Source organism: Syngnathus leptorhynchus, chromosome 16, assembly GCF_054491065.1.
Source record: "Syngnathus leptorhynchus isolate UIUO chromosome 16, UIUO_Slep, whole genome shotgun sequence".
Taxonomy (NCBI): domain Eukaryota; kingdom Metazoa; phylum Chordata; class Actinopteri; order Syngnathiformes; family Syngnathidae; genus Syngnathus; species Syngnathus leptorhynchus.
Genome location: NC_141210.1, coordinates 6,529,358 through 6,541,872, shown reverse-complemented (window position 1 = coordinate 6,541,872; position 12,515 = coordinate 6,529,358). Strand labels below are relative to the sequence as shown.

The 12,515-nt window shown below is 39.2% G+C and overlaps 1 protein-coding gene across 3 annotated transcripts in view; it reads left to right on the top strand.

Annotated features, from left to right (window-relative positions):
* The window catches only part of cacna1ha (calcium channel, voltage-dependent, T type, alpha 1H subunit a), a 60,034-nt gene that overhangs the window by 28,588 nt on the left and 18,931 nt on the right, over window positions 1-12,515 (top strand). For all 3 annotated transcript variants that reach the window (XM_085933798.1, XM_085933799.1, XM_085933800.1), the window contains exons 3-6: window positions 10,330-10,441; window positions 10,845-10,978; window positions 11,290-11,387; window positions 12,334-12,493. In XM_085933798.1, the coding sequence (XP_085789924.1) occupies window positions 10,330-10,441; window positions 10,845-10,978; window positions 11,290-11,387; window positions 12,334-12,493 (504 nt within the window). The remainder of the gene's footprint in view (window positions 1-10,329; window positions 10,442-10,844; window positions 10,979-11,289; window positions 11,388-12,333; window positions 12,494-12,515) is intronic.

Below are 12,515 nucleotides of genomic sequence, written 5' to 3'. Positions count from 1 at the left end.
TGCCTGAACTCGGTGATCAGACGACTTGGATTTATTGAAAAGTTGATGTTGGGATGATGGAGTTACAACAATAGCAGTGTGATTGTTTTTATTTCCTGTTTTGTGATGAATGAGAATGGTCAAAAGTGGGCTGAAAATGTGCATTAGCAATAAAGCATTGCTGGAGGCCTATGGGAAATTAAGTTGTCAAAAAATCTGCAGCACAGCACTGTTTTAAAATCTTTGTTCTTATTACGTAGAATGTTTTGTTTGACTTGTGCTCCTCAAAAAAAAAAACTATTTTTGATCATATTTTCATGATCCAAGACTACCTTCAGTTGCTTGTTTGTATGCTGCTTAGCTTCTCAGCAAGCAGGTGCTTAACATGAGCGTGAGTGACAGACCTTCCCCCGCACTAAGCTCTGTTCTGGTTCGTTCTGGTTCAAGGTCTTGAGTCAGAAATTGAACAGGCACTCCTTTAGATGAAGTGCACACTATTGGGATGCTCCCCTAGAAACAGATCAAAACACATTTGACTCGCTTATGTGAGCATTCAGGAGTCACATTTTTAAAAAAAATTTTTTTTAGCCAGTCTCATTATGCAAAAGTAAGCTCACATATGCCCCCAGCATTAGAGATGATGCAAAGAAACCATGTATTAAAAAAAAAATCCAAAGATAAGATCTTCATGCTGTTAGTTCAAAAGGAGCTGCACTTTTGGACTCCCAATTTTAGAACATCACCCTGCAGCCAATTCAGGTTTCTAGTTTCATGGTAAATTGGCATACTTGGTCTAGTTTACTTATCCTCAGTAATTTTTTTTTAGCAAAGTTTTGATTATGGATAACAGCTGTGTTCAACACAGGTAGTCTGTGTACCATGAAAAGCTTTTGTGGATCAACAAACATGATCACAGTATTCCATTTTAGTAGGTCTTGTTGCTAGGCAGAATGCCCAAAACGTCAATTAAAAAAGAAACTGGCGCACAGCATTCACATATGCTACAATGCACAACTTTAATTTCTGATCTATTAATTTTACAAGTTGTATTAAATATTTGGCAGCATGGGTTATGAGGCTTGGAGTTGAAATCTTCCTGCCAAAGTCAAGCTGGGATAGGCTCGTGTTTTTTTTTTTTTTTTCTTCCTCATCAATGCATCACACTGACTCCTCTGCTGTACCGACAGCTCTAACCTCTTATATTTATTGCAAAGTATGCCATGTTTGGGAGACCTTGCATATTATTTCCTAATTTGGTAACTGACATGGTGAGCCATGCGGTGTGTGTCTGTGTGTGTATGTGTTTCTCTAGCTCATGTGGGAAAAAGAATGTGTGTGTTTGCTTTATCGTACCTTTGCATTTTTCTGAATGATTCATATCAAGTGATGTGTGCGTTCGGTATTTAAAATAACGTCAGGCTTCCTCTTTTACAGTAGACATGAGAAATGTTGGAATATCGTGTTTTTTTGTATCTAATGGCAAATTTTGCAAAAGATATTCAAAAAAAAAAAAAAAAGCTCCACACCAGAGCAATAGTAGTAAAGTCCAGTTAATTACTTTGTTACGAGGGCAAGCAGAGAAAGTGCGGAAAGCAGAGTAATAGGTCTGCATCACGATCAATCTGTGCCTTATCGTCTTGAAACCATAAAATACATGCTGAGCTTACACGTGTACAAATACACGCTCGGCTGAAAACACTGATAATAAGCTCACAGCAGTTTACTGACAATAACAACATTATTGGACTTCAAGCAGTTTTTATAATCCAATGTCTTCTCATAAAATATGTTTAATTTAGATTTGAAATGATAATGATTACAAAAAACAGTCTTGCTCATTTTCATCGACCTTCCCAATGTCGTTGCGCCACTTTGAGCCCCACACCAGTTTGCATCATAATGTTTACTCCGAGTGATCTGATGGAAGCTGATTTATCTCTAAGGTCGATATGGCTTTGACCTTTAATTTCACTGAAGGGTTAGCTGCAGGGGAATGGACAAGCGTGGTTGGAGATCCGTTTTGTGGGGAGGAATAGATGCTAATTACCGCGACTGTAAGTTTCTTCTTGGAGCTCCCAAATGCAAATTACATTAGTGAACATCCAGAAGCATGACTCACATTTTAAGCGGGACTATGTGAAGAAAAAAAAAAAAAAAGTTTCCAGAATCGAACTACACATACTAAGTGCATTTATAAGCATTTGCAGTATGCAACAGCTGGTTGGTTATGAGACAAACTGCCACAACGCTTCCAGCCAATTTCATCAAGCAATGAGCGCTACTCAATATTCAGGCTGTATCATGCCAAAGTGCCTTTGCACATGACTTAATATGATTCTTTTAATCACTGCCATTCTTCCTCTTTATCTACGACCGCATGCATAATTTATTGAAATTAAAACATCTATAAAATTGGTCTGACCAGAGGAAAAAAAAAAAAAAAGAGTCATATTTTGCTTGTACTTATTTATACCTCGAGGTACCATAGAAAAACACAAATCATCTGTATTTTGTTACACTTCGGGATTTAAGTGCACATGCAGCAGGAGGCTGTCAAGTTGGGTTGTCGTCTTCTGTCGGGTTTCCTCAAGCATGTGGCAGCCCCCTTAGACAAGAGGAGAGATAAGGATGAGGAGGCGAAAGGAATGCTGAGAGCAAGGCGATAGGGATGGTGGCCTTTGTTTGCGTAAGAGCAAAATGAAAGAGATGAAATCATGAGTAGAATACAAAAATGCAGATTTTATTTCCTTTCTGGCTCCAATAAAAACAAAACAGTGTTCATAAGGATGATGAACTCTTTCATCTTCAGTCCAGTCATTGTTGTTGTGCAGAATTTTGATTTTTTTTCAACCTTTAGACTTGAATAATATAATAATACATTGTTCTGCACTTTTTTTTTTTTTTTCTAATCGTATGCCCAACTCCACTAACACTCTGGACTTTGATATAGCACAGCTCCAAGTAGCTCATTAATTAATAGAAGGATCGTTAGATGAATGGATTTGCTTTAATTGTGTAGCAGCACCATCCACATAATCGGCAAGTAGATTGTTAGAACGGTAGATGAGTTAGAAATTGTATTGAGAATGAAATAATAAATTTCCCAATAATGTCAAACCGCATCTTGGGCTGCATAAATGTCAACGGTGACGCTTGTTTTTGTTGCTCTTCTTCAGCCAATCAAGAGCCACAAATGCTTCTGAAGAAGTGTTGATGAAATGATGTTTGACATTTGACGTTTACAAACAATAAGCCAATGTGTAGAAATGAGGTCAGACCGAAACAGCAAATAAAATCGTAATCGTTACAGCGTCTTATTATACGATGTATCCATAAGTTTTGTTAAGATCTGATTGCACAGAAGCTTTCGTGAACAAGATTGGTGCAGTCTCTTGTGCTTGTGTGATGACATGGTGTCACTAGAGATGACTATCTGACTGCCAGCCTGGTGCGTCAGCTTGCAGCATGTAGAAGTGGATCTGAGGCTGTCTGCTGCTACTCACAGCAAGAGAGTGACTCCTGTATCTGTTTCTATGGAAACCTGACTCGAGACACACTTGTGTAAAAAAAAACAAAAAAACATTTGACTCGCCGCTTTTCAATGCGCAAGTAGTTGAATAACACATCCATGTAAAATATTGATAAGTTGTGTGCAGCAGTGAAGTATCATCATGCATTTATGACTTTTATTTTTCATCTGCAAAGACTTTTGCTATGAAAGTTTAATTATTTCTACAACATAAAAGTCATGTACTTGCTTTTTGCTCCTAAACATCATGGCAGCATAAAGTGTTAAAAAAAAACACACACACACACACACATACGCACATGTAACTGGATACCTTCAGATTCGCATAGATATGTACGGCAAAGCACTACTTTTGTCTAAATAAAGCTCCTCAACTCACGTCAACATCGTTTCTTCCATGTGTAATTGACACCTAATCACATAATTTCCCCAGAATCATTAACCAGGCAAGTTTATTAAATGTTTCAGTCCAACTACTTGTATCAGTTCATCTTCCCTCCCATTGTGCTTTATATTTGAATCTAACAGACAGTTCAACTGTGGGCGGTGCTGAAATAGTGTTTCTTTAATTGCGATAATTCCATGTACCATAATTAATAACGATTACTAGGCGAGTTGTAATTTTCCCTTGGGATGTAGATTGTAATCAACACCTGCTGGTTTGAGAGAGAAACCATGCAAAGACCCTCGAGGAAAAAAAATAAAATAAAATAGAATGCAGTTTGGTTTGCAGAGTAATTTTCTGCAAGTGTGTGGTTTCCATGGTAACTCAACCTGAAAATATATTCAAATTCAATTATCCCTTTTTACGGATACACTATTTGCCCTTCGCTGCCCCGAATATGAAGCGCCTCCCTTTTTATTTTATTTAAACACTCTGCTTCTCTTCCTCCCGTTTTCCAAGTGGAGTTCAGTTGTGTGCAAAGTGATTCAGAACAGGAAGTTGTCTTTGCTGCACACATTGAAGCTGAAGGCGAGCGTTGGGAGCACATTTTTACCAATTTGTCAGATATTTGCGTGTGCATGTTGCCGCGTGGATGAGTGCGATGAAGAGGAGGTGTTTTACAGCTTGGAGGAAAGATTTTTCAGAGTAAAAATGTGCTGCAGCATTGCAATAGCCTGCAAGCATCGAGCGCAGAGGTTAATACAGAGGTGTAAAACTCATTCTTGCTGCGGGTTTCCCTCGGAGGGCCACGTATCGTATAGGTTACTAGTTTTGGAATCAGAGAAAAAGTTCAAATAGATTAAAAAGATGAATGGTGATCAAAATTGCTAGCAAGACAATCTGTCATTTTCATCTTCATGGGCCACATAAAATGATACGGCGGGCCGTATCTGGCCCCCGAGCCTTGAGTTTGACACCAGTGGGTTAATACATCTCTCAATAAATTTCCTACTGCAATCTATGCTTTTTTTTTTGTGCACAATTTTTGTCTTTCCCTCCATCATCTCATTAAACCCGACGACTCCTTAGTCATATAAAAAGCAGATGTTCGGGTGCAAAATGTACACAACCGCCCCATGTAAGAATGGGATCAGTGTTTACATCTTGTTTAACGGTATAATCTGACACGTCAGTGTGTTATATTACCTTAAATGGCAGCACAAATAAAAAATTAAAAAAACAACCAAAAAACACTGAAGTGAAAAATGACTTCAAGCCATTACTGTCAATTCGCACTCCGGCGCCTTAGGAGTCTATACAGCTTTTTCAATAATGTGGTTTTTTTACAGCCTCGCACTTCATGAAATGGAAAAATTTAATAAACAGCAGATGCTTGTTTCAATAATTTCCTTGTGATTAAATTTAGTCTTTCTTCTGATGCTCTGAGATAGTTCCTGAAATGGAGTTATGTGGTCCATTATATGCTCTTAAATTTGGATTGGGTTGGTTCTTTTGCAATTTTTACATCCTTTTGGTTTGAAAGTCAAATCAAATGTACTTTTAAATAGTTTTGCATTATGGGCTAAAAGCTTTTGTATTAAAACTGACATATGATGGGAGACATGTGATTACATTATATATATGATTGTGTAACGTCTAGACGGAAAATGTAATAAAATCCGTGAAGCAGTTCAGATTAAATGCTGATGTCACTTTTTTTTTTTTTTTTTCCCTTGTTGAGTAGGAAAAGTCCACAAAGCTAAGAAGCCTTCTGCTGCGGTGATTCATTGGGATCAATTTCATGGATTAGTGGTTGCTTTATGTACAATTAGGTACTGATTTTTCATTGTGTTTATTTGTGAAGGACTTTGAGTGTTTTGTTTAGTTTTTAGGTCATTAGGGAAGCGAGTGTGTTTGTCATAGAAAAAGGCAGAATTTGAAATGGATATTGATGCACATTTATTTACTCGCTTTGTTTTCTTTCCTTCCTCTCAAAGCTCATCACTCATTTCTAATGTTTTTTTTTCTCATTTTTCGGCGAATGTATTTATTCAAATATATAAAACATTTACTTTCAAACAGCTTATTTATTATTGATTAGAAAATAATATGCCTTAAACCAAAATGCTTTCACATCAGGGCAGTGCAGAATCTTTTAGTACTGCGTGTCCCTCATGTTTTTTTGTCTGGCGCAGCTGGAGCTTTATTTTTTTTTTTTTAATAATAATATATAACTACACATGGATCATGCGGTTCATGTTTCCAGAACATACAGTACTGTACAGTCCAATTGTAACGTTTTATGTGCTCAACTTTTGAACCCATTTCCTACTAAATCCATGAAGGCATATATAAGAATAATGTTTTTTGTCTTTCTGGGTATCTGATGTTGTCACTCAGTGACATCATGAAAGGCTTTAAGTCTCTAAATGTTCCCAGCTCCCCCACAACCCTCAACAGCGATATTTAGAAACTGGATACTTTTTCTTCCTGCAAGCCTATAGTAACAATACAGTGCTAATGATTCTCAATATTTCTCTCATTTAACGTATATCTTCAATGAGCCACACAAGATAATTGCTCGTAGAACCTAGCTAAGAAAAAGAGAAGTCAGCAGCATGAAACAGATATGAAACACATTAAAGTGGGGGAAAATATTTGGTGGTCAGCACTATAGTGTGCAATCCCCTGGAGAGCTATGTGGCTCCTGAGCAACCACGGAAATTCACTGAAAAGCCTGCACTGAAACAGCAGGAGCACAATTTTCAAAATTAGACTCAAGCAACCCGAGAGTCCCATGAAATATTACAATTTAACAGGATTAAAAGAAGCCATCTTTTGTGTTGCCCAGAGGAGGTTAGAATAAAAATGTGATGTACCCCACTAGCTCATACACAGAGGTTGGGGGAAAGGGATGGACAAATATAATGGGAAATTTTTTTCCTCACCCTTTCCCCTGACAATTGTGAGTGAGACATTAGTTTAGAGAAAGGAGGATACCAGAAGAAGAAAACAGAGGATAGAAACTATCAGACTATATAGTCGCTGCTATGCAGATAAAAAAAAAAACCCTGAAAATCCTTTCGACAAAGCCACAAAAAAAAAACTCCCTGCGTTCCTGTCCTCAACTCTCCCTCGCTTTCTCTCTCTCTCCAAGTGTGGACAGTATGGACTGCGGCTGGTTACTTAGCAACCGGAATCCTGTGGAAACTGTGTCAGACGGAGAGAGAACATAACACAATCAAAGAAGCCTTCCTAATCGCTGTAATCAGTCAGCATGTTTATGTCTGACTGTCTTCTTTGCTAGTCATGTTGTCACCATGACAATACATCACATCATTTACAACCACACAATCACAACACTAACAACCGCTAATTACTAAATTGAATCTCCAACAGTATTGTCAGGAGTGTCGTGTGGTTTGTTTGAAACTTTTCATGACATAAGAAATAATTGAACAGGTGGTGTAAATATATTTTTAAGTTCCATACAAGTATAAATAAAAGACAGCCTTGCCGGGAATAGTGAAGTGCCACAATATGGCGGGAAATCACCCTCTTATGTGAGACGAGTGATTGGATTGATGAGATGAAGCTCCGCCTCTCATTTCAACATATTTACTTGACACCAGAGCAATATTTGTATTTTTTTGTGGCAAGTTTATTCTTCTGAAGAAAATGAGAGGAGCCGCTTCCTTAGGCCCCCGGGCAATAAATCGTCTGTATACACTCCCACAACGGCGCAGACGCCCGTTTGTCACTGCTCACATCTACGAAAATACCAAAAAGAAAGAAAATTCCACCCTTGAGCACAGTTAGACGACTTTTCGCACTAGACTTGTTCTTGGCTGGAAAATAGGGCCGTTAGTCTTCAACTTTGCTGGAAAAATGTCACATTGGAGCCAACGACTCAAGTTCGAGCTGAACGTCTGTTTCAGGTGCATCTGCCCTATTTTTGGCTTCCTGTATCGCCCTCACTCGTTCTGTCCTTTCTTTTGTCCTCTTTGACATCTCCGACTCACACACACATACCTGCATGCGCTCTAACACCAAATTCACGTCATCTGTCATTCGGTTTAAAAAACATGGAACAAAAGCACGAGAGGAACGAGCTTGCAGCACAACGCCGAAGAATGACAGAAAGGGAATCCTAGTGTAGAAGTGCGTCACGCCTGCCTCGGTTTTCTCTCCGGGGTGTCGTGAGCGAGGCGGGGAGGTGTGAGGATGGGGATAGAGAGATGAAAAGAGTCAGGTAGGTGACGAGGGAGAGAGGAGCCAGTTCAGGGACAGGCTGATTTATGAGCTTCCCTTTCTTGCCATCTTTGGGGACTTCTGCTCTGGGATGAGCAGATATGAAGCTGCGTGTACGTCCTGGCCATACTGTTGGCGAAGTAGAGATCACAGATTCTGTCTAGTTTTTTTTTTCTTGTGAAGTTTGATGTTTAAATGAACAATGGTCCAATCACAGTTCAGAATCTGGATTGGGAAAGATTCTCTTTATACACGGAGATGTTGAAACATCACCAGGAGAGCGGAGAACCTTGTTGATAGTACAGAAAGGACACAATGGAGGAGGAGGAAAATGTTTTTTAACACAGAGCTGGAGAGGGTGGAAGGGAACGCAGCTCATTAGCGGGAGAAGGAGGACACGCATCCTCACATGGTCCGATTCCAGCTGCTGCTTGAATCACAATGTATTCCTCTGAGATTGATCTCATCAACAAATTAGTGATGGGATGCTCGAGTGCTGAGTTGAACAACGGCAACACGTTGCGTAACTTTTCCCAACTGTGATTTTTCTGCTCATGATTATAATTTTAAGATAAGATTATCTATCTTTTAATTCTCTCTTTTTGCTGTTTATAAAATACGAGCGACGACCGGATCCGAGCCATAGGAGTGTGACTATGTCGTTACATCCCATGCGATTGAGTTTGCCCTCTTCTAATGATCGAGGGATGAACTGGAGCGTGAAAAAAAAGAAAGAGACAGCGTAGGGGTGCAGTTAAATGGATTGCAGAGGAGGTGCGAGGAAAAGAAACCGAGGGGGGTGGGGGTGTAAAAAAAAAAAAAAAGATCCGAAATCGAGGTGCTTGATGGTGGAGAGCGGAAAGTGAGAAAAGGGGTTAGAGGTAAAAGTCAAGCTAAGGTGAAACCAGTACAATAACCAGTTAACCTTGGCAGTAGTTATTTTTAATTTTTTACCAGCTCCAAGCTGGAGACATGCAGCTCTATAAAGTTAAAAGCGGACTTTGTCAGGTCTAAACAAGCACTTTGTTCTCTTTGTAGTTGTCTTGCCGTGTTATAAAATGTACCAAACATGAGCTTTACTGTTATTACTCAGCTGCAGTCAAACAACAACGTGATTCTTTGTTGTCGTCACTCAGCAGCCCTTCGCTGTTGTCTACCGACTCAGCTTTACTTTTTTATGTGCACCGGCGCTGACCTGACAGCTCAGCTGGAGCGGGCTTAGCAGTTGATTTTGTGTGTGTGTGTGTGTGCACTCTTTTAGACCTTTCCGGTGTTGTGTTGTGGTTTTGCACCTTCACACGTGCGTGTATGCGTCAAAAGGTTGATAAGGGTGTCGCTGTTATGTCTCATCAGCTGTGTGTGTGTGTGTGTGTTGACATCCCACCGGTATTGTGTGGCTGCCAGCCCCAATGGACATTTGACGTCTATAGCCGTCAATGGGAGTGAATGAGTTAAATGATGACCACTCATAAAGTGGTTTAGCTTAACTTCTGGTGGACTTGTGCATCTTTAGAAATATTAGTTGTAATAATAACAGGAGAAAAAGTCATGGTGAACTGCTCGTTGGCATAGAACTAATTTGCTCAGTTTCTCCGAGACACAAATCGACCGTAACAAGCAAGAAAAGGAGCGCTTAGTGGTCATGCATGGCTTCCCTTTGAGCTTCCACTATAGTGATGTCATTCTGTTATACTCAAAGTTGTGTATCACATGCAGATATAAATACCTGCAAAAAAAAAAAGAAGCTTTTTTGTCATGTGTTTTCAGGTTATGGCAAAAAAAAAAAGTAAAAAAAAATGGCCTCTATGTTCCAAAACACATTTAAAGGGAAATTTATCGTACGTTTGTGTTGATTGCAGCGATTAAAAAACAAATGAACGGAAACAGAGCAGAAGGAGGGCAGCAAATGACTGAAGCGATTCTTTAAATATTCAAATCGCTCATTTCTATTCAGCTCAATCCTTCATTTGTGAACGAGCCTTTGACCTTCCATTTTAATGATGATATTTTTCTCCCAGCCTCAATCCTAACACATTGTTAATGAACACTAGTAAGATTGCATCACCACATTTCACTTTAACACAATATCTCCATTTCACAATTTGACTTTAGATGAAGTTGTCATTTATCTGTATTTTTATTTGTATCACATCCTTCAAGTTTGAACCTTAACTCCTTCCCGTACGTGGTTCGAGCACGTGTCCATGTTGGTGATCCTCCTCAACTGCATAACTTTGGGGATGTATCAGCCTTGTGAAGATCTCACCTGCTTGTCAGAGTGGTGTCGCATACTCAAGGTTTGTTGAAAAAGTCTAAAGGTGTTCCCACAAAGCTGGAAAAATAACTTCCAGGAGAATCAATATTCTGTCAAGTCTAAATTGATTCACTATATTCCTCCGAATGGTTCAGTTTAAATCCTTCCTGAGCAGTTTAGTGTGACTGTGAAAAAAATAATGTCCCATTTTTGTCGGACATTACTTTCCAATTCTGCCATAAAAAGAGAAATAGTGATTGTATATTAAACTGGCTGAAAGGCAATGAAAAATCTTTTCCCACTTTGTTTTGAAATTTCCAATCAATTAAAACACTGATAAAATGTCACAAAGTTGGAATGAGTCAAAATAATAGATTTTTTCCAATGTATGTAAAGCAAGTTTCTCTTTACAATGTTAATTTTTTTTTTGTTTGTTTTCCCTTCAGGCATTGGATGACTGTATATTTGCTTTCTTTGCGGTGGAAATGATCATCAAGATGGTGGCCCTGGGGATTTTTGGCAACAACTGTTACCTTGGCGACAAATGGAACCAGCTGGACTTTGTCATCGTCATGGCGGGGTGCGTCTCCCGCAACGTTTTTCTTTTATGCCCGGCAAATTTTCAACTGTAAACCACCCCGTGAGTTAATAAGCGACATTGTGTTGTTGCTATGTTGTGTGAATTTTTTTTCCACACAAAAGAGAAAATGATATAAACAGTTTTGAGCCCTCCGAGTAACTGTAAACACCAATGGACATTTTTTTAAACGACTCCCAAAACTTGCATGTCTTTTTTTTCTGCTAATACATAATAGCAATATTATCTTAGTCAGCATGTTTATTTTTTATGTGCATAAACTAGAAAAAAAAATCCTGCTTCTGTGCCCTTAGTGTGTTGGAGTACTCTCTAGATGGACATAATGCCACTTTCTCGGCCATTCGTACCGTTCGAGTACTGAGACCTCTACGGGCCATCAACAGAGTACCAAGTAAGTCCTGGTAGCTCCGTGATATTTAATACAGGATGTTTTTTTAATCAGCAATCTACGCTCGGATTAGCGATTTTTATTTTAAGATATCTAATCATCTCATGCACATGAAGATTTGTTTTTAGTCCGAAGGCAGTGAACGTCCTACCTGCAACCTTTTAATGGAGACAATAGTTTGCCTCCGGGAATAATCTAGACTGCAGCCATGGAGAATGCGGCGTCAAAATTATATATTGTTCAAGCCATGGTTATGTGTGAGCTACCTGAAGGTTTTTTTTTTTTTTTTTTTCTGGTTGAGGGTGACATATAGGTTAGCTCGTGCTTTGCCTGCAGCATACTCAAGGTCAGGGTAGAAACAGACAGGCACACTTCCACCCTAAGGACCCAAATGCTTGTTTCCTCAAAGGTACACGCAATCCTTACAGATGTTCACCGCCCGCCCAGCCCTTCTTATTTTTCATTCTTCTCGATTGTCATCAAGAACTCCCAGCCCTCAGCCACCACATATACTGAGCATCTTTGTTTGCCACGAAACTATTTTGCTTTCACTCTATTTGATGAGAACTTGCCATTGTTAGGCAGATTTGAATATGTATGTTAGTTGCAGTGAGTCATTTGTGAGACTGGGCAGGGATCAAAAATGAAAAGAATGAGGATAGTGACTATGCACATGATAGTCTTTTTGACTCGGATGCTAACTGCATTTGACAGATGAATTTATGTAACACCAGCCACGGGGAATTTGATTTTACATCCCTAAGGACAGAATTATGTCAAACTGTCACATTGCATGAAATTATTTTGGCCCTAGGAAATTGAGGGTTAAGACCACACAATCGATAAGAAATAAAATAAATTTGATCGGCCGAATCTGCAACCGGTTTTGTATGTTTATGTTTCTATGCTGATTTAAAACCATACTGTCATTTTGTTTCTCACCCTGTAGGTATGCGAATCTTGGTGACGCTGCTGTTGGATACCCTTCCTATGTTGGGAAATGTCCTTCTCCTCTGCTTCTTTGTCTTTTTCATTTTTGGGATTGTTGGGGTCCAGCTGTGGGCGGGGCTTCTGCGAAACCGCTGCTTCCTGGACGCTGATATCAAAGAGTAAGTCTCGTGATATGACTCC